Source organism: Rousettus aegyptiacus, unplaced genomic scaffold (genome assembly GCF_014176215.1).
Source record: "Rousettus aegyptiacus isolate mRouAeg1 unplaced genomic scaffold, mRouAeg1.p scaffold_m13_p_1, whole genome shotgun sequence".
Taxonomy (NCBI): Eukaryota; Metazoa; Chordata; class Mammalia; order Chiroptera; family Pteropodidae; genus Rousettus; species Rousettus aegyptiacus.
Window position 1 is genome coordinate 24,184,621 of NW_023416284.1, and position 22,446 is coordinate 24,207,066.

The 22,446-nt window shown below is 46.6% G+C and overlaps 1 protein-coding gene across 1 annotated transcript; it reads left to right on the forward strand.

The window, feature by feature from the left end:
- Positions 1-708: 708 nt before the first annotated feature.
- UTP11 (UTP11 small subunit processome component) lies at positions 709-9,908 on the forward strand. Its single transcript, XM_016157408.2, has 8 exons — positions 709-871; positions 4,027-4,088; positions 5,288-5,390; positions 5,770-5,883; positions 6,353-6,446; positions 6,543-6,673; positions 8,542-8,652; positions 9,635-9,908. The coding sequence occupies exons 1-8, from the start codon at positions 809-811 to the stop codon at positions 9,716-9,718; spliced, it is 762 nt and encodes a 253-aa protein (XP_016012894.1). The 5' UTR covers positions 709-808; the 3' UTR covers positions 9,719-9,908.
- The last annotated feature ends 12,538 nt before the right edge of the window (positions 9,909-22,446 follow it).

The following is a 22,446-nucleotide window of genomic DNA, read 5'->3' on the forward strand; positions in this document are numbered from 1 at the left end:
GGGCGACCAAGGTTGAGTGAAGCTAACTTTGCCTTGGCTAGTAGCAGTTAGGATCAGAACACATCTCCATGGTTTATGGTCCTAATCATTTACATTGTTCTTCATCTGATAATACTGGTTCTGTCAGCCAGCCATTCCCTTGAGGGTGTAAGGCTCAGAACTTTACAACTACTGCCACAATATGACTTCTTCATTCAACTGAGAGCCCCTTGAAGGTCTTAAGAGGCAAGCAGAGCATGCTATTAATATTCTTGTTTTGTGGATGAGAAAAATGCACATTAAAGTCAAGTGACTTGTCAAAAGTCACACTGCAAAGCGAGACGTGGTTTTAAGGTCTGTTGTCTCGCTATAGAGTGCTCTTTTCTGGTACCCAGTAAAATTAACACAGGTCCCAGTTTTAAACGCACCGCATACAGACGGCAAGTGGAGCAGAGCCGAAGGTGACTGCGCATGCGCACAACCGACGCCTCGGCGGAGGGCAGTGCCAGCCATGTGTTCCCAGGTGCCAACGCGGAGCCAAGCGCGAAGGCGAGAGAGAGTTCGGTACACGTGGACTAATAAGAACGGGCTTTTGTGGAGTTAAGAGATCAGACTTAGGTAACTACACTTCCCAGAAGCAGCCAGTGATGGACGTCTTTGTTAGAATACGTATTTCCGGAAAAGCAGGCCCTGCATAGGCTGCGGAGGGGAAGTAGGCGGTTCTAAGCCTCTGGAGGCTCGGCCTGTTTCCGGTAGGGTCGGTGGATTCGGCGTCTGAGGTGGTACGGCACCAGCGTTGTCTATTGAGCTTTCCCAGGCGTGAGCAGATATGTCGGCGGCTTTTCGGAAGGCGGCCAAGTCCCGACAGCGGGAACACCGAGAGCGAAGCCAGGTAGGACCGCACAAGCTCCACGAGCGCTGGCCCATGTGCTTCTCTCTCCCCAACCCCCTCTCCGCCCCGGGTCCTGCTCTCTTCTGTACGTAGTGTTCGTGTGAAGTAAATGCAAGTCTATGCTAAAGATGCTGGCGGGGCTGGGGCGGAGCTTCGCGGCTCTGCGAAGAGAACGGGTTATCGTTCTCTCTGGGAAGAACAGAGAATGGGCCGCTCCTCTTTTCTTGGCGGTAATCAGAGCTATCTTGCAAGGTTTCAGCGAGGTAATTAAATGAGGTACTGTGTGTGCCAAGTGCTTGACCTTCTCTGAGAAAGCTGAGATCAAAGCTCACACAGCCAATACGTGCGCGGGCTGGAACTGGCAGCCACATCTAAAGGTGCTCAGCTCTGCTCGCTGCATATGGGGGTTGTGACCAAAGAGATTGGTGTTAGTGATAGAGTATCATCGCCGTGGGCTTTGTGGTCCATGAAGATCTGCCACATAAGCTTTTTGTTTCTGTCTCACTCTGTAATGTTTTTCGGTGTTTTCCATCCCCATTATACAGATGAAAAAACAGGTCCAGAGAGCTAAAGTGACTTTCCCAGTCACAAACACCAAATTCAGGGATAATAAACAGTTGTAGGACTTCTGTGGAGGATGTATCTGTGTGGAGAGGTTGAATAGAAATTCGTTTAATATATGCAGAATCAATTTATTCCACTGCTCTCAGGAATCTCAAAATATCCAATCTCCAGAAAGGCCCTTAGAGATACCTGGTCCAACTCCATTTTACAGATGGGAAGAGAGAGAGATGTTTCTTAAGTTGTGTCGCCAACTGATGGGATGGAACTAAAGCCTCTTAACCACAGTTTAGTCTTAATGTTTAATATTATTTATCAGATATTTGTTGTTTATTTGCTGTGTGCTTCGTGGTGTGCCAGGAGCAATTGTGTAATATGTCACTTTGTTTGGACCTATGTCTGGACCAATCTAAAAGTAATAATAGCTAGAAGTGGTTACTGTGTGTCAGAGCCAGATAAAGTACAAAAAGCTTTCCTTCCAATATCTCATTTAACTCAACAGTGTGTGGAAGTAGGTACTATTATTTTCTCACATTTGCAAATGGGAGAACTAAAGTTCAGATAAGTTGAGCAATTTGTTCAAAGATAGAGAGCTGGTAAGCAGCAAAGCCAGGAATCAGACCAAGTATTTTGAATCCAGAGACTACTAAAAGATGAATAAAAAGGCAACTTTATAAGAGGTAGCGCATAAAAAATGCCAAATGAGGCATTTGAGTGGGAAGAGTAGATATGAAGCATCATGGTGAAATTTGTTGGACTTGGAATGCAATGATAACAACTGTCTCTTTTTGAGCCCTAACTCTGTGCTAGGATATAGCCCAATAGACTGTACAAGGATTATTTCATAAAATCTTACAGCATTCCTGTGAGGTGGGTGTTAACCCTCACTCTTACAAATGAAGAATCTGATGCCTAAAGAGATCGAGTAGTGTGTCCAAAATCCCAGTTGTAAGTAATTGATTTGGATTGGCAGAGAAGGCTGGCTATGAGCATTACATAACCGTATCTGAATAGGAATAGCTGGTCTTGGGGAGAGGTGTGGGGAAGGTCATGTTGGAAAGGTGGATAAATACATTAACAAAGCACTCCTGATTTGTGTAAAGTTTGGGTTTTATCCTCTAGATCCTTTACTGAAGCAGTGGGGACACTATTGAAGATATTTTGTGTGGAGGGATCATGTGTAATTATTGAACTATTTCAGATGCAATGCCAGGTTTTTTTTCTATAATGCCAATGCACATTCAAGTGGACATGACAACTTTAAAGATTTCTGCCTCATGGTGTTGCTCTTTTGACCCTCGAGTTTTCTTTTTCCACTCTCTATCGGTTTCCCTTTGTGTGCTGTGATTAAAATCAAAATTACCAGAAGTTTGAGTGTTAATTTAAATATTGACTTATTTATTCTATCACTTCAAGGATGAAAAATGAGAAGGGTCACTGTTAAAAACCCCACCTGAATTGTTATACAAATTTAAACAGTAGAGGAGTGTATGTACTTCCTTAAAAGTTGAGATTATTCAGAGCAGAAGAGGATGCAGTCTAGTGGGGTGGGGGAAGAACACAGACTGTGGCCCCAGATAGAATGGGTTCTATCTAGTTCTAGCTTAGCCATTTACTAGTTCTATGCTCTAGGGCAAGTCATTCTCTAAACCTCATTCCCCTTTGGAAAATTGGGATAAGCAATTCTTTGTTTGCTTTACCTACTTTACATGATTGTTGTGGGGATTAAATGAGATTGTGTGTAATGAGGTTAGACTGCTTTGTAACAGAGTAAGAGCTTAATAAATGTGGTCTGTTATGATGATGTAGGCAAAAGCATCTAGCACAGACCCTGACATGTTTTAACTGTTCAACAAATGGCAGCTTGTAGAACGATAATACTAAGACGTAATCCTTGTACCTTCTGAGCTATCCAAGTTCTGTGTCGGAGAAAATATTTTCTGTGATACTTGGTTTTCTCTCATACTTTTTATCAAAGATACAATAATAACAGCAAACATATGCTGGGCACCTGCTATGTGCCAAGCCATGTGTAGGCGCTATTGTTTATATAGAAGCTCAGTTAATCCTCATGATAACCAGAGAAGTAGGTACTGTTATTCTCATTTTATAGGCAGGAAACAGCAGCTCAGATAAGTTAAGTGACTTGCCCAAGGTCACAGATTGTTAAGAGGTAAAGCTTGGATTTGAACCCAGTTCTCTTGACTCTAAATTTAGCTTTCTTACCACAGTTGCCTCCTTGTTACTATATATTCCCTTCATAGTATTTTGTAAACCCTTGGATTAAGTCTGTAGTAATTTTAGTACAACTGGCAACTGCTTGCTTAGTGCAGAGTCATTGTTGCCTCTCTCTGTCCTTAATAGGCCAAGAAACCTACTATGACAGTGCTTGTGACCTTTCTGGCGCCTGCATGGTCTTTCTTATCCTTGGGTAGAGCCCAGTTAGGGGTGGGGAGAGAACAGGGTAGTGAGTTGGCTCTAAGGACAGGGATTTACTGAGTACCCCAGAGACGTTTGTTCTAGTCAGGTGTTATGTTGAGTTGGGTATGTGTTGGCTGAAGAAGCTTAACACTTTTTTTTCTTTTGTCTTCTAGCCCAGCTTTCGAAAACATCTGGGCCTGCTGGAAAAAAAGAAAGACTACAAACTTCGTGCAAAGTGAGTTCAGTCTTTCTGGTAGAGCTGCTGCCAAGAAAGCTTACAGCCTCCCTGTATTGCATTTGAAATGCTTGAGTGTCCATAGGGGATAATTTCGTGCCATTGATAGAATGGCCAAAACTCTGGCAGCCTGTCAGATACTTGTCTGTGACCCTAAATTTCCTTCTTTGTTTAGGTGGAGCATTATTTATTTAACAGTAGTTGCATTGTGAATTTTTTTTTTTTATTATGTTGTTCCAGATTGTTTTCTCATAGTGGCTTTCATTTGCCCCTGCCTTGGTGTTGGTGCCAAAAACTGAGTTTTTTCCTCTTCCTTTTCTTGAAGTGCAAGATATAATCTAAAATTCCAGCTGTTGAGTCTCTTACATCACCATGTGTGTGGTATGGAATGAAGAGACATGAAAGATGGATTCATGAGACTGAGCGTGGGTGATAATGAACTCTGAAAACATTTTATAAAACAATTATCCCCATTCTTCTTCTTTTTTATCACTTTATTTGCAGAATACTTTATAATTTTTTGTTTGCCATACATGTCAGCTGAGGTCCTTTTTGTGCTTCTGGTACAGATGGTGGGCGATGGCTTGCTCTCTCTTGATCTCAGAGTTTCTTAAGGCGAGTGGTAATAACCAAGTGCTGTTATTGGGCCAAACAGAGTTCTAGGAGAATTATAATTTTTACACTCATTTTTTTTCTTCCTAACAACCTTCTGTGATACTATTATTATCACATCCATTTTACAGATTAAATTGGAATACAGAGTAATTTGTCCAAGATTACCCAACTGGCAGCGGTAGAGCCAAGGTCTGAACCCAGACAGTCTGGCTCCAGAGTCACGATTCCAGTCATTGTGCTATACTGCAGTGTGTAGTTTCTTATTTGGTCACTTGGCACCCAGGCTTGCCTCAGAACCCTGTCTAAGGAGTTTTAATTTGTGCTTTGTTTTGTCTCTCTGTGTTATAATGTAAATGGTACTAAGAGATATGTGAGATGGGGACAGTTAATTTCAGGTAGATTGAGATAGGAGGGGGACCTATAGAGAGGAGCTCAACATCAGTGATAGTGGCATATGGATCAAATGTAGTCATTGCTTTGGCTTTTTTGTTTCATTTTATGTGAACTTGAGATGCTTGTAGTTTGCTCATTGTGGGTTTGTAAAAAGCTTTTTCGCTATGAACCTTGTTTAACCTGCCTTTTAGTGACTATCGGAAAAAACAAGAATACCTCAGAGCTCTCCGGAAGAAAGCTCTTGAAAAAAATCCAGATGAATTCTACTATAAAATGACTCGGGTTAAACTCCAGGTGGGTCCCTAATGAATCAGTTGGTGTTTTGAGCTCCAACTCAATAAGGAAAATAAGGATGGGGGAAGAAATTGAGAGAAGGAATCTTGGCTCTTACTCAGCCCTTCTCCATTTGGTCCAGGTCAGGATCCAAGGCAAAACTGCCCCTTCATGAGGAGCATGCATTTCTGCCCCTGGCTCTGAGTTGTCTTACGCCTGGAGCTGTTCTAAAAGGGGATGACTGGACGTGCTAAATTGACCAGGTGCCTTGGGTGCCTAGAGCATTGAATTGCTGTTACGTATAGCATTTGGTTTTCTTTGTTCCAGCGATGAACTTTGCCAACAACTTAGTAATGACTTTCATCTAATAGGAAATGTATCTTTTAAATTTGGATTTTAGGATGGAGTTCATGTTATTAAGGATATTAAGGAAGAAGTAACTCCAGAACAGCTGAAACTGATGAGAACTCAGGATGTCAAATATATAGAAATGAAAAGGGTTGCAGAAGCTAAGGTAACAACTGAAACTCTTTGTTCTGATGTATATTTTTGTTGGTTAAGAAGAGAAATATAAATATCAATTTAAGTTATAAGTTGATTTCTTCTGGTATTAAAGTCTGTGACGTATGCTTAATTGTGAAAATAAGCACGGTAGAGTGGAAAGTTCAGTTTTTGGAATGAGACAGACAGGTTTGAATTCTTGCTCTGCCATTTATTAGACACAAGATTATGGACAGATTAACCTCCCTGAAGCTCTTTCCTCACTTCCATCTCAGGATTAAATGAGTTTTGGGGGATGCCTAGCCCCGCACCTGACATGTGGTTGGTGCTCGATAAGTTTTAGTGGTCTTTTCTTTTAAAAGAATGGGGCAAATTCTTTGCTGGCTGGTGATAGTTATGTGAAATGGTTTAAACTTTTGCAAATTCATTTCTGATACCTTATAAGAACCCAATTTAAAATGAGACCATATTTTGCGTTGTAGAAAATTGAAAGACTAAAATCAGAGCTCCATCTGCTGGATTTCCAGGGGAAGCAACAGAATAAGCATGTATTCTTTTTCGACACTAAAAAGGAAGGTATGAAATGTTTGCAGGTTCCTGGGACAGTCTAGCATATTCGTCTGTGTTGTCTGGTGTTAGAGACAGTACCTTAACGTTTGTTTTGACTTTTAGTTGAACAGTTTGATATTGCAACTCACCTGCGAACAGCCCCAGAACTCGTGGACCGAGTCTTTAATAGACCCACGATAGAGACCTTGCAGAAGGAGAAAGTGAAAGGAGTTACTCATCAGACTCAACTTAAGGTAATTGTCTCCATTTTTCTTTAGGTCTCAGTTTAGGAGAATCTAGATTCCTTTTTTGGTCATTGCATTTAATATAATTATTGTGCAAACACACTGAATTCCCTTAGAAAAGCAGGAGGGTTCGGTGATGGGGATGAGAGTGGAGGAGCATCCTTTGGTTTCTAAGATTGGAGGAAGGGTGACATAGTGGTTATTAGCAGCTTAGGCTTTGGCCTTTTGATCTGCATTTGAATCCCACCTCTAACCCTGGGTTTTGTGTTTATAATGCTTGTAACAGATGCCAACAGTTTTAAAATGCAGAGAAAGAGGGGGCACTGAAGATTAAAGGATTAAGTATACTTTGATATTGAACCTTTAGCAGTGAATACACATATCAAAAATTCTTTCATGTTACGCATTTGTAACCAAAATTTTGTTTTGACTTTTCCTTATGTTGGTTTCCATCACTGTAGCTGGGTTTGTACAGAAGATATGCTTTTTCTCAAAGCCTTCTGGAGTTGAACTCTCACTTCTGACTGATTCATTTAAAAAAATGCTGTCAATGTGTTTCAGTCAGACAGCTGTTCTGTTTTGATTTGAATCATTTACACCGCATCAGCTTTGCTTCCAATGTTTAATTTCACAGCAGTTTCTCTAGCTCAGAGGCAGCTAAACTTGCTTTAGTAATATAAATACCCCTAATTAGTTTGACTATATTGGGTAGTGCCATAAATTTGACAGTCTGTGCAATAAAGTGAAAACAAAAGCTGTCTGAAACCACTGCTGGGAGACTATGCTAGAATCGGGGGAATTGTTTAAGTCTGAGGCCTAGTAATATTCCCCTTTATGTAGATAACACTTCCAGCTGAGAAGCCCGTTGACTAGTTTCTCATGATAACTCTGTTTGTCAATTAGTTGTATTTTCAATTAGCTGTGTCACTGATAACTTCTCAAGAATTGTGGTAGTTCCTAAAGAGATTAGTGTTTCAAACTCTGGAATACTTCACCAACTTATCTTTTGAGAAACTGGGAAAGTTTGAATCTTGCCATTTTTGTCTAGTAGTGTTATTTCTTTTGATTGTTTTCTTTAAAGCAAAATTATTTTTATTAAGGGACTGCTGATGTGTGAATCACAGGAATTTTCAGTCTAATTTAGAGGGGGTGGACAGTTCGTGAATGGGCTTTAGGAAGTCTATGAATGCCCTCTTTGACACACTGAAATTTTAAGCAAATAGGTATATATGTTTGTACAAATTTAGATCATTTTGTTCTTCCTTTCTCAGTTGTTGTTCTGTGAGAGAATAAACCCTACAAATTTGTACACATGTACATTTATTTCAAGAAAGAATCCAAAGCTTTCATCAGTTTCTCAGAGGTATACGATTCTCTTAAATTTAAGGACCACTAGTCTTTGAGGAGTCATCAGCAGTGAGAATTTTCAGGTCAGCTTCTGCTGACAAAGCCTTTCTCCTTTCTGAGATCTATGGTTCTCAGACACTGCACACTGCCTGGCGCCCTTCTCTACTCACTTCGTGTAGGGTTTCCAGTACTGGTTCATTCCTGCGTCACCTTAGGTAACCAGGACACTCATGCAAGGGTTGAAGCAGCTTAGTGTAGTAGTGGAAAGATTCCTGACATCTGTGACTCCCAGGATGGTTCTGATTCTGCTCCAGGTGAACCATGTGTCCCTGGGCAGGTCTCCAGGGTTCCATTCAGCTCTAGAATGTGATGTTCTTAAACCGACAATTTTAGTGTCTCGTTATGTTGATTCTGGAGTAAGGAGGGAGTTGATAAACCATCAATAAATTTGGGCTTGATTGGATTAAGATATAGTTTCTTATTTATATTTTAATTTAATATTTTATTGAAAATGTGTGTTTCTTCTGCAGCGGATAGCTAAAGAAAGGCAAAAGCAGTATAACTGCCTGACACAGCGGATTGAACGCGAGAAAGAATTGTTCATTATTGCACAGAAAATTCAAACACGCAAAGATCTTCTGGTGAGGAGAGAGAGCCTTGGGCCTTCATCCCCCCCCCCCCCCCCCTTGTAAAGGTCTTAACCGAGACTGGATTTCAGCTGTGTGTAAACCAACCCCAGTGAAAATGTCTGCTCCTCAGGGGCAGTGGTTTGAGCCAGTGTCTGTTACTCTGACAGCGCTGAAATATTCCTTGATTAAGAAGGTAATAAGAGGCTTATTAGTCAGTGCTTTGGAACAGCAAAGGATAGGATCAGGTAGCATATGAACTTTATAGCTTATGAGTAGCTATCTTTAACATTTAAACAGGTTAACAAAACAGTGCATGTCACTCATTGGTGTTTAAAAATAGACAGCATTGTGTAGTTAAATAACAGCTGAGGAATATAAGATGCCCCTTTCATATTATGATTCCTCTAAATGTCAAATTCTTCAGCTTTGTAGATCCTTTAGTTCTTCCTTTCTCAACTGGGGTTCCATGTAAGAATAAGCCCTACAAAAAAAGAAATGACTTGAATACCTTTTTTAGTTTTCCCAAGAACCTCTACATGCTCTAGTACCTTAGTAGGTGCCCAGGGGAGAAGTTGATTTTGTGGCATGGAGGAGGTGGGTGGGATGCCTCAGGGCAACTGGGCTTTGTTTCTCTTGCATTTTGAGAAGGGCTGAATTAGGGGCTTGCTTTTTTTTTTTTTCTTTTTTAATTTCCCCCCTCTCTGCCTTCCACCCTTGACCTAAGGGTGTTGCCATCTCCCCTCAAGAACTGGATCTCTGAAGGCGGGGTGTCTCCTCCCACATGCTCAGGGCAAGCCCGGGGACTGGCACACCCAGGGTATGGGCTGTGGCTCCGCTGGGACTCGAACCCAAGACCTTCTGCGTGTGAAGCAGATATGCTAACCACTACTTTATGGAATCACCTGAGGGCTTTCTTATAGGCAGTTTACGAACTTTCCTATTTTACAAAACCCCTGGTACAATTTACTGGAGTAACCTTTTTACTCTTTTATAGGATAAAACTCAGAAGGTGAAGGTGAAGAAAGAAACAGTGAGCTCCCCAGCTATTTACAAATTTCAAAGTCAGCGAAAACATTGACGTGTTATGTTATAGATAAGCCTCGTCATTCTACAAGGAAAAGAGTTCTATATCTCCTCCCCCCCGCCCCCAATAATTTCAAGTCCCTTCGGTCTAAATGACATGGTTTCCTTGTTTGTAACCATAATTTACTGTGATCTGTCATTTGATGTGAACGACATTAAAACCCCTTCCCTTTTCTTATTGTGTTTATGTTGTGGTCAGTCTTAATTTTATATATTTACATTTTTTCCATTATGAAAGTTCCGTAATCTCATTACAGCAAATTTGGAAAATAAATGAGTTCATCCTTAATCCCAGAGTTTATTCAAGAACAACAAATAGTTATTGCATACAGTGCTGGGAACTAGGACAGTGAGCATTCTGGTATATTTCCTTTGTTTTATAAAGGTGTGCACTGGATTTTTTATATGTTTTTGTGTTTTGTAGTTGAAATTATAATAAACCATTTTATATCAGTTTTTTCATTTAAATCATGAGCTCTTTTCCATTTTGTTACATCACTAAATTTTAAAAAATGTTCAGTAAAAAATACTATTTCAGTGTATAATGTTTATCCAGTGGGTAGACTGATTTTACCCTCATTTGTTCTAAATTTATTGGATATTCACGTAGCTTCATAAGTTAGCCATGGAGGAATTTTTTTCTTACACTTTATAGCTTCAGATAGAAACCCTTGGAACTAGGAACCCACAGGGGCACCTCTTCTTTATTGAAGCTCAAGTCAGAACAGACCTGCCTCTCTGTTTCTGCCCTCTGCATTCCTGGCCAACTCATGAATTCAAGGCCTTTCTTCACCCTGAAGATATGGACCCCAGGTTGTGTGTGTGGCAGCTTCCTTCTTTTCCAAGTCACCTTTCCTTTACCTACCCATACAGGGATGGTAGGTCAAGGCTTTTAGGACAAGACTGAGCATGCTCAGAGCATATGTCGGAGGAACAGGATTCCAGAAGACTTGCTTAAACTTTGTCCCCTAGAAGAGAAACAGCTGTGCATGGATATTAAAGATAGGAAAAAAAATAATTGTTAAAATTTAATTCCCACGATTGCTAGTTTCTTGTATAAATCCTAAAATGAGAGCCTTTTTTTTTTCATGGTGTACCCAGTGGGATTTGGATCTGGGGTCCCTGGAAAGTAGGAAGAAGGGCCACAGGAATAGAAGCTAGCTTTGCCTTCAGGAAGGAGGAGCTTCCAAGTCTGCATATGAACTCTCTTCTGGGGAGGTGTTAAGTAAATGTTGATAGTCTTAGGACGCAGGGCTTGGGGGCACTTGAGTCCCAGACAGGGAAGGAACTGCCACATAGGTGATAGAGGAGTGAGCTGACCAGTCAGCAGTCTGTTCCTCACAAAACAGCTTGACTGCTGCTCTATCCCTTGTCCCTGCTGGCCAGGAAGGTAGGAGACAGTGGGGAGTTAACTTGAATGCCTTCTCCTTAAGTGCCTGTCCACACAAAGGTACACATACTTCATAGGCTCTCCTGTTAGTTACATAGGCACATACTACTCAGGCCTCATAGACAAGTGAGTGCACGTCTATGTAGCCTCTGATACACGGACACACCACCAGGGTTTCACATGCAGTGGTTCCACTCAAACGAGTCCTCACATGATAGGTACACAGTGATACCTAAAGGGACGTGTACAGGCCAAAAGCAGCAGGAAGGTGCATCCTCTTGGAGTAGCTAAAGTTCTAGGCTGGAGGTAAGCAGAACCACAGGGGATAAAGCTAGGTGTTTGGGATGGCTGTCGTGTTGAGGGCTGTCTGAGGCCCAAGGAGTCCAAGAGGAGAGACTGGCTGCCCCTTAAGATTAACCCAAGACATAGGCTCCAGCCTCATGGAGCCTGGAGTCCTGAAAATAGGTCAGGCCTTTGAAACTTTGGTGTTCAGTGGAGCATCAGACTCCTGGATCATTGCTTAGAGGAAGAGTGTTGGTTCTGAAGGCTCCTCCCCTTTGGGCACAGAGGGTGAGCTGGACTTTTGGTGGCCTCCTGCTCTGCATGTGTCAAGGGGAATGTGGGTAGCCTACCAGGGTGGGGAACATTTCTGTGAGTCAGGACTTGTATGGTTCAGGTCTCTTGTAGAAGCCCAGTCTCCAAAGCAGCTACCTGGATGACATGGAACCCTCCAGTCTCCCCAGCAGAGAACCAACCAGCCTAGCCCAGTCTTGGTCCATTGCCACAGCTTAGGGCTCTTCTGAACAAAGCAGGAGAGTGTCAAGCCCTAGCTTTATTCTTGAATAAAATCTTAAGAGAACTGATTCCTCGCAGAGCTGATTCTTGGCGACAGGGTGGGAAAGGGACCAGTAGGTGGAGCTGCTGCCCCTTCGCTGAGGTTAGTTCTCAGGGTGCTAGTGTCCATCTACTTAACACACTTTGCTCCTGTTGGAAGCATCCTGTACTCCGTAGGTGCTTCATATGTATTTGTTTATTGGATTCAATGCCATGGGGAGAGCGCGTGTAAAAGTTTCCTCTTGCCCCTGTTCCCCCAGCTTGAGTTTAGTGTGGCCCCAAGACAAGTACTGAGCAGGAAAGGGCTTTTTCCCATTTCTCATGAGGACCATGGAGAAAAGAATGTCTTGGAGTCCCAGGTTGTCCAGAGGGTGGTTCCATCAAGACGTGGTGGGGGTCTCCCCGTGTGCAGTGTTGAGTGTTTGTTTATAGCTGGCTGTGAGGGAGGGAGCAATTAGAACTGCACATCCTCCAGCAAGGAAGGCAGCCAGCAAATGCAGACTTGCTCTGCCGACCTGTGGAGGCCGGTGAGGCCAGGGCCTGTTGGGACTTGAAAGAGTGAGGCAAGTGGGTGGATGGTGTTGGCCTCCCTTCCTCCTCAAGCTCTCCCAGTGTGTCAGTTCACAGAGCCTGTGCCCAGGGTTTTGGGGAAGGGCAGGCCAAAGCTTGGGTGGGAGTCTTGGCCCGAAGCCCTCAGTGAGTTGGAGGAATTGGGGGCGGACCTGAAATACTGTCTTAGGGCTGAGCTGGCAGGTTTCTTGGGCTTGTGCAGCTGCCTCCTGGGGTCAGAGGGTGCTCTGTCTCTTGCCAGCCAGGTCATGGGGCCTCTCTGCTGGCGGGGCTCCCACCTAGCATCATGGGTCTGTCTCAGCAGAAAGTGCCAGGAAAGATCAGAGAGAAGCTATGAAACTCCAAGAGGCAGAGTTTCCTTTCTCAAGCCCACCACTTAGAGTTAGGAGGCTCAAGAGGCTGCCCATGTTATGCTTCTACTTATTCTTTCTCAAATTGTTTAAAAGAATGAAATTTCTACCGCTTCTTCAGACTTCCTATAAGCCATCTCCCAGTTTCTTATTCCTGGATCCATCATCATTGCTTTTGGGAAGTGCTATCTAATCTGTGTCTCTTCTAACTGAAGTTTGTACTTAGTTCTCCCCGTCCAGTCTTGCCTGCTTTACTAATGGCAATGGCTGTCTCTTCTCTCGTGGGAGAGGAGCAAACTGCTTGAAGCTGGGGCAGTAGAACAGTCTTGAGCCCCCTGCTTCGGTGGGTGGTAGTAAGGACTGGTCCAGAACAGAGCCAAGGACCTTGTTGTTTCCAGGCAAGAGAAGTGTATCTGGGGACTGCTGTGTTTGGGGTGAAGAAGAGGGTGGGAAGGAAGCCCTTTCCTTTCCTCCTGTCGTCTGTCACCTGACGGCCATGCTCAGATCATAAGTGTTAATGAAATTGTGGTGCCCTGGAGGCACCTGGGCAGCCCCCCTGCTCTGAATCAGCCTGACTCATTTACAGCCTTCTCCCAGTTACCCCAAAGGCTCTGAGGTGACAAATGTTGGGGGGGGGGTTGGTTTCAGGTTTCAGGTTTTCACATTACGGGGTGGAAAAAAAAAACCCTTTCCAAACCAGAAAACCAGCTTCTGCAGCAGAAACAACATGTCCTGAGAGCACCGAAAATTTCCCCGTTCTCTCTCTGCAGTTACTCAGCAACAGAGACCTGTCCCAGAGGCGTTCAGAGGAGGGGGCTGGAGCCAGGCTGAGAAGCGATTTGGGGACAGCCCCTTTGGAGGTGGCAGCACTTGCCTTCCTGCTTAAAGACAGGGGATGACCTTTGTAGGGCGCTTTAGCTCTGGAGCCTATGGTCTCCAATGTCCAGCAGTGGATTGCCAGGTGCCAGGGACAGTCAGCTCAGGATGGGCAGTGGCCAGGGAAGGAAACCATTGTATCACATCTCTAGTTAATTTGATCCCAAGAGGTTAGGGGCAAGTGTCCCCCCCTTGGAGAGGGCTCTTTAGGTGGAGTGGTAGGTGGGAAGATGCAGGGTCCATCTGGCACATGGAGATGGGGGTACTACCCCTTCCTGTTACTGGCTGGTATTATGATAAACCACCCCCACCCCCCACAAGGGCAGATGGCCTCCATGGCAGATGGAGACTAGGCCGCCAGTGGCTGGATGAGCTTTCTAGTCTCACCCTGGCCTCCCTGGCTAATAAGGCAATCCAGAGGGGTAGTGACAGGGCTGTGTGTGTGTGTGTGTGTGTGTGTGTGTGTGTGTGTGTGTGTCTAGGAGATGGAATCCTGGCCTTGTTGGGTCATTCTGGGGGAGAAGTCAAGAAGGAACCCCAGATAGAGTCAAGGGATCTTGGAGGCACAGCTAAGTTTGCTGTGTAGGATTGGCAGGGGCTCAGGGCCCTGACACTGCCCACCTGCCTGGGCCTTGGAAGCTGCCCCAGTTAGTTCTGGAGTAAAGGGGTTAGTCCCAGGGGTGGGAGTCTCTATGGCAGCTGGATCCTGGTGGGCTTGATGCAGACCCCCTGTCAGGCCCCTGGAGCTCAGGGTCTGGGCAGCAGCTCCTCCCAGAGGATGCTCCGTTTGTTATGCGCTCGGGCTCCCTCACTGCGCAGGCAGGCAGCGGCCTTCATTAGCGGAGGAGCTGGGGTCTGTTTTGGCTGCCTCATCAGCATCAGTGAACTGCGTCCCTGCGAGATTTGATACAATTTAATTAACCTAATTAAAAGCTCTGATTGCAGAGATGATTGGGGTAGCGCCAGCAGCGACTGCATATTTATAATGAGCTGCAAGGTGTGGGACCGCAGCCAAACGCCACGCATCCTAATGAGCGGGAGCCGGGAGCCAGGAGCCAGGGAGCGGGAGAGAGAACGTTTATTTTTGGCAATAATGCCCAGTTCCTCCCTGCCAGGGAGTCAGAGACCCAGGGAGCAGAGACGGAGCTGGTCGCCGAGTTCTTCTGAGCAAGGTGGGGGCAGGATTGTGTGTGTGCTTCCCGCGAATTCTTGTGCCTTTGGACGCACAGTACCTCTGTTTTCTGCCTGCAGAGTGGGGGCTGAAACCCCAAGCAATGAATGCACTTTTCCTGCCTCTCTCCATCTTCGGGAATCAGGGGCTGCCTTTTGAACTACGAGCCCTGACATGATGAGATGGCCCATGAGGAAAAGAACCACTTGATTTCAAGACTTCCAGATCCCTGGGCTGTTCTCTCAGACTTGCCAAGGAAGATCAGAGAATGACAGGATTAGGCTGAAAAGCTAGGTCGGGGTCAGCAAAGGGGCTCGAAGGTCTAAGAGACTCCAGTGAGGCTCCTGGGCCTGGAGCAGACAGGAGAAATGGGAGATGAACCCCCCACTCATTTTGGAGCTCCATCTCTTCCCTCTCTTCTGAGGACCCTGCCCAGAGAAGGCCACCTGCCCTGGACTTTCCTCTGCTCTCCCACTGCCTCTGTCGGGGGAGTCTTGGTTTGTCTGACTCAGCATTTCCGCTGTAAATCACATCTAATAATAACGAGAGCAAGAGCTGTGGCAGAGATACTGTGGGTGAAGGGGGCACTGGTGAGAAGGGGCACACTGCCCAGGTGCAGAGGGGTGTCAGGCAGGGAGGGCGCTCTGGAGTGGCAGGAATGAGGGCTGGGCTCTGAGAGCCACTGTCCTAGGCCTTGGGGGAAGAAGGTAGGAGGAGCCCCCCCTCCCTCCTGCTTGGAGCCTGTGTAGGTCATGAGCTCAGCTGAGCTGGCCCAGCCCCCCATGCTCTGAGTGCCGCCAGGACAAGATGAGATTTGTCCCCAGCCCACCTTGCAGAGCTGCAGCTGTTTAGCTCCCTTATCAATCTTCTCTGTGGGTTTAATCATCTCTCTGTCATCCTGCTGGGGCAGCCCTCCCCTTACTGGAGCCCCAGCTTTCCTCCAGTCCTCCTCCCCCAGACACAACCATCTTTCCCTACCTGACTTTCCTTGTAGGAAACAGAGGGTGTGTCGGGCTGGCTTTGCCCCATATTTAGTCCCAGTGGCAGGGGTGTGTGTGGGGGGGATATCCTTGTTTTTGCAAGAAGTAAAAATGGATTAGGGATAGGTAGGGCTGGCGCTGGTAGAGAATCTGTCCAAGCTGAGTCCACAAGATCTTTGACTCCACTCCAGGTTGGGTAGGACAGGGCCTAGAGATTGGCAGTGAGAGCCTTCAGCCCAGCTCCAGAAGATTCTGGTATAGGTGCAGTATCCATCTCTTCCTTCTTCCTCCCTTCCATCAGCCCCTTGGGAACTGTGTCCACCCACGACCATCCAGCCAGCCAGCTCTGGCCTCCTTTCCTGGGTGGGTCCTGTGGGGCCAGAGGCCCGTGGGCAGGAACCACGAGCCCACAGTTTTGCATGCATGCTGGGAAAGAGGGTGCCCAGGAGTCAATGGAGCCTGTGTTGTGGCCCAGGCTGGGAGCCAGGGTGCAAGGGGGTCTGACGTGCACGATGACCTTCAGGGCAAGTCTTCGGCCCTCTCTGCTTTGCTCTCTTTCCCCTCCAGAGCACTTGGGAAAGGGAACATGAGAAAGAGGGTCTTTCCTCCTTCTGCTCCCACCACAGGCACTCGGTGCAAATGGAGAGTCACTCCTTCCCATTTCCGAGAAGGGGATTCAAAGTCTCAAAGAGGGGTAGGATCTAGCTGAGGTATCACTCAGCTTATCCTCAAGGTGGGGCTTAGAGACCCTCTCAGAGGGCCTCCTTAGCCGGGGCAACAGGTTTTGGAGGGGGCACTGACTAGCCTTGGGTTGGAGGGGGCTTATCCTTTCAGCCTAAGCCTGGGCTCTGGAGGACAATGGTGTGTTGATGAGGCTTTGGTCCTGGTCTCACATGACCCGACGGGGGTGGTTGGACCGCACGCGGCTGAGCCGCCTGGGCTGACCTTTGGTCACTGGCTAGGGAAGAGAGGAAGCCATGAAGATCTCCTGCCCACTCTATGCCCTGGGCGCCCTGCCACGCCCACCCCGGGAACTGCCCTCTGGGCGCACACACTGTCTTCACCTACCTTCTTTTCATTCTCTTCCTTTCTCTTTGCTTCGAGGTGTGTGTATATTGCATGTGAGAGTGTCTGTCTGTGTAAATGTGAGAAAGGGGGCACCTAGAGGATGAAGGGCAGTGAGAGAAGAAACTCCCTTTGTGTGGTGAATCTAGTTTCTTCCATTGTGAGGACAACACCAGGGTAGGGTCGAAGTGTACATGCGCAAGTGTCTGTGTGTGTTCATGGGCAGGAGTGGTCATGTGCACACAAGCAGAAGAGTGCCTCCTACTCTGCCTTGTCCTATGACCTATGTCCTCCTCTGGTGGGAGGAGGCGACTTCTATGGTTAGCATCTTCCTGCTTGGGCTAGAGCCATACACCCCTCAGGGTCAGAGTGTCACTTTCGGAAGGTAAAAGGAAGACTTTTTTGGGTTGTATAATTATTCTAATCAATCGAATTAACTAAAAATTACCATTCAGTGAGTAAGCAAGACGTACAGGCATGCACACATATGCAGACACACAGACACACAGACGTGGATATACAGAGGGCAGGTCAAGATACAGAGAGACAGGGATATATCACAGGCATCCCTATGATTCTTAAAAGGGGTTGTTGGTTCTTCCTCCTCTTCCTCACCAAGATGCTAAGGTAGTATAGCAAAGGGGGTTTTCGCAAGAGAATCTTTCCCTAAATTGCCCTGGGGGTTGAAAGACAGGGCTTCTGAGATGGGGAAAGTTGGTACAAATGACTCGACACAGCAGTTTGAAAGGGAGCTCATAGCCTGACTTTGTCACATAACATTACAAACATTACCTGAAGATTTCTAATGAATTCTTTGTTGGTAGCTCCATATAATTCTTTTTTCACTAGGGCTAGTCCACCGCTACACCCTCTTGGCGGCCCTGGGAGTATGTGCAGAGAAGTTAAACTCCCAGACCTAGGATTAGATGAGGGTATGTTGTCCAGATGCTGGCATGCAGGGGCCTGTGGGTGAGAAGGGGTCAGCAGGTGTGCCTCAGAGTTAGTCTCCAGGTGTCTCTCAAATTAACAGTTTTGAGTGGTTTGACCGAGGAGTTATATTTCTGAACAATCCTGCCTCCTTCCCCTTTGTCCCTCTCCACAACCTCCTTCCCCAGATGTAGTCCTATTAATCTCAATGGGTGCTGGGAGAGAGAGTATGGGAATAGTCCTTAGCACTGAAGCAGAAAGGACAGAGCCTAGAGGGGCTGGGATGGAGGCTGGGGCTGAGGGTAGAGCTGGGATTTGAAGTTGCAGCTTAGTTGAGCATGGACTAAAGTGGGGTCGTTGGAGGTTGGGTTGGCAGGATATATCTCTCCCCGTCTTGACAGGATTCTGAGAAGCCGATTTTTAGAGTCCAAGGCAGATGTTTCCCACCAATGAAGAGAATGTTTGGTGTCTGCTGTCCCCTGGAAGCAGTGGGACAGGCCCCCTCCCCCTGCTCCCCTCAGCTGAGCAGAGTCATACATCACCAAGGGGCCAGGACTCTCTAGATGTATTGCCCTAATACGTCGCTATAGCAACTCCATCCTAATCCTGCATTATTCTAATGTGGTCCCCCTTCCCACTGTGATGTATAGCTTGGGTCTCAGTGCTTCAAGGCCCCTTCTCTGAGTCTGCTCCAAGTACCCCGGGATTGAATGGGTTGGAGGCAGTCTTTCCTTCCTTAGGTCCTGTCTTACTTCTCGTCCTCTGCATGGGATCCTTTGTGAGGCTGTGTGTGGAGGGGGGGTGGGGTCTGGCCCATTGGCTCAGAGAAGGGAAGCAGCCAGCCATGTGTCCTGGCCCTGGCACACGAGCGCCTGACGCACCGACCCACGCCAGCCTGCCTGGCCTGGGGACCTGAGGCCTTGGGGTTGGCAGCCAGGGCAAGACAATGGCTGCATTCCGGCTGTCTGCCACAGGCCCTCATTGTTCCTGTGGACACTGCCTGCTTGAGGGCTGTGATTCTGGCCCTCACCCCGCAGGGGGCGTAGGATGCTCCCTGGACCACTCCCCTGGGGGACCATAGAGGGGTGATTCATGCGGTGGCCAGGGCAAAGCAAACCCCAGCTGTGCCCAGATTCTGGGGTGTGGGAGGGGGAGGCGACTGAGGGTTGTTTGTGTCAAGTGAGGGAGAGTTGAATAGCCAGAGGACTCAGGGCTGTGGACACCAACAACGTCATCTCTTACCCCTCCTCGTGTGTGGGCTGGTCAGAGAGTCCCCTTTGTCAGAGGGGTAGGCCCACTCGGCCTGGAGGGGAACTGGGAATTGAGAGTGGCCATCTCAGAGGTGGGATGACCCATCAACCACCCCTCACACTGCACTGGTGGGGAAATCAAGGTCCAGAGAAAGGCAGAGACTTGCTCATGGTCACACAGCTAGGTGGTGACAAGGTTGGGACCAGAACATTTCTTCATATCTCCTTGGTGCCAAGATGCTGCTTCCATTTCTGGTAGAAAAACTGAGTCCCAGTGGTGACCTCCAGCCTTAGGAGATGTTATGCTCATACACTCCTTCCTCTCTCCGACTTCCTTTGAAATCCCTCTAGTTCAGGTCAATACCTGGCATCTCTAGAGTGAGAAATTAGAGCTAAATGGATTCCTCGGGCCATGCAGAGACCATACTGGCTATACCTTCCTGAAGGCCCTGAAGACCCGAGTAGGACATTGAAGTTCCCAGTGTTCTGACACAATAGACTTCATTGTTTCCTCCCAAACAATGATCTCACTTGGACCCTCACATGCCTACCCTACATGACTGAGAGGTAGGGAGGGAAAGAAGCTAATTTAGAAGTGTTTTAAGGACAGGGGAACCAGTCTTATTTATCTCTGTATTCCACTGCTCAGCACAGGGCTTGATTGTCATACTGGACGACTGAATAAGGAGATAGTTGGGTGGATGGCTGAAGAGGTAGTTCAGGGTCGCATGGATGAATGGATGAATGGATGGGTGGGCAGATGGATGAATGAATAAGGTTATATGGATGAGTGGGTGGTTTGATGAATGGATAAATGGATAGAGATGAGTGGATAAATGAGGGACCGCCTATTTCATATATCGAGGCCTAAAAATGACAAATGACCCAATTTGGGTCATACTAAGGATGAACAGTGAGTGCAGTGAGGCCTGGCTGTATAGGTGACTTGCCTCCACCTCTGAGGCTGGGATGCCTCATGGCATGGTTTGGTAGTCAACTGTTGGGTAGGGTTGCTGTAGAACCAGGAGTTGGGACCTGAAGGGATCTATAGCTAGACTTAGTCTCATGTTAGGTGGCTCCACAGAGTCTGGTCTAGAGTCTGGTCTTAGTTGAGTCTTTTGTGCTGGGGTCAAAAGAGGGGAGCCCATGGGTAGAAGTGTCCTGAGCAGGTCAGGAAGAGGCACTGAAGCTTCAGGAAGGGGGAATGAGTGGGGTCTGAGGGCTGGGGCCGATTGGCTTTGCCTCCTTGGATCAGGCTCTTAGCTGGGAGCCCCCGAGGCAAACCCCTACTTATTCTTCATGACCCAGCTAAATGGTACCACTGCCTAAGGACTTCCCTGACCCTCTGAGTGCTTTCTCTCCAGAACCCAGCACAGAGCCTTAGGAGGGGCTCAGTGTACCTGATCAGAGACACGGGATTGCCACAAAAAGGCAGGAGTGGGGAAGAGGTTGGGAGACTGTACCTGCCACTGATTTTCTGGGTCATTTTGGGTGAACCTCGCAACATCCTTGGGCCTCCATTTCCTCATTTGTGAACTGGGAATGGAGAGCTCGAACTCTTCAGAGAGGTTTTGAGAAAAAAAGAGGAATAATTCTGAGGGAAAAAAGTACTAGGCATTATTTTTTTGCACTGCTTCGGCCTAGCAATAATATAATAATATATATTGTACACATAAAATTAATGTTATGGCTAACATTTAATGCACTCTTACATCTGCCAGGCTCCTGTCTATGAATATCAGCAGCCCTATTATTTTCTTTTGACAGATGAGGAAACTGAAGTGTGGCAAGTGTTAAGTAGCTTGCCCAAGGTCCTGTGGGTAGTAGGTGGTGCAGCCAGGATAATGTCTGGGCAGACTCTGGGGCCCACATTCTTAGCCACTATATGAGTTGCTCAGTACACAGCACTCTGAATGGATGCATCAGAAGGGCTTACTGACCTTCTTGGTGATCCCAGGCGAGTCATCCAACTTCCTTGAGCCTCATGGATTTACCTGGTGGTAGGGCGGTAGAGAGGGGCGCGGATTCTAACCAATTAGCTCCAACACCCTTGGTCCCCAGTTTCTCTCCCTGGCCCAGTCCTAAGTTCTGGAACTTCCTCTGCTTTGTGCACATGCCCCAAGCGCTAGATGCTGCTGTTGACCCAGGCAGGGAATATAAAAAGAACATGGACCTGGGCATCAGGTAAAAATGGTTTTATCCCAGGTCCTATCATTAGTCTTGCTGCCTTGGACAGGTCACTGAAACTCTCTGGGTGCCAGTTTCTTCATCTGTGAAATAGGAATAATTAATATTAAATAATGAAAATAAAGCATAAAATAAGTGCTGGATAGGTATTATGTCTGAGCGACTTAAACAGAATGAGCTCCATGGTAAAAGTTCATTACGTTTTGGTTTTCTTCCCCCATTCATTTGTTTTGGCACAATGCACCGCCCAGGCCCTACAATAAAACAGCTTTCATTCATTTATCACCTACTTATGCTAAGCACTCTCTATATATCTTCCCACTTAATTCTCAAAATAGCCCTATGATGCAGAAACTGCCACTGTCACCATATCAAGAAACTGAGGCACAGAAAGGCTAAGTATCTGGTCTAAAGTCACACAGTTGATAGGAGGTGGAGCCAGGATTTGCATCCAGGTTTGTCTGTTCTCACAGCCCGTGTGTTTCACCATTCTGCTTTCTGCCTCCCCCTGAGACACGAAGAGCTTCCCCAGTGACTTTGATGACAATGAGGGAAGGCAGGTGACCCATAGTGGCTGGAGGGAGCCTTGATGCAGAGCCAGCTCTGTCTATGAGCTGCTGCGGTCAATTCTAGCAGCTTCTGCGTGGAGGGAGCTCTCCCTTCTCCCCAGGCTGCCCAGCACAAGGAAAGGCCAAGGACAGTGACAATTTCCCACTCTAAGCAAGGAGAACAGCGTAGGGTCCACGTCTGCTCCTGTTTAGAGCTAAATATTCTGGAGCCTTTGAAGAAGGATTTCTGAAAAGCCATCAGGAGTGAATCATTGACTTAGGGAGGCGATGAATCAACGAGGAGTTCATAAAACGGCAAATGAATCGGGTGTGAGAACAACGGAGCCACTGCTATTCCCTAGAACCCTCTGGGGACAGAGAGCCGAGAGAAAAGAAATAAAAATAACATGGGGTCTTACGCCTGCTACAAACCTGAGTCAGCCCCTCCTTTCCATGTGGAAAGACAGAGGAGAGAGAGAGATGAGACCCACTGGCGGGCGAAGCGGGGCACAGGGCACTCTCGGCTCCCTGGGTCCAGGCTGCGGGTGCAATTAGCTAACGCCTTTCCCCCTTCT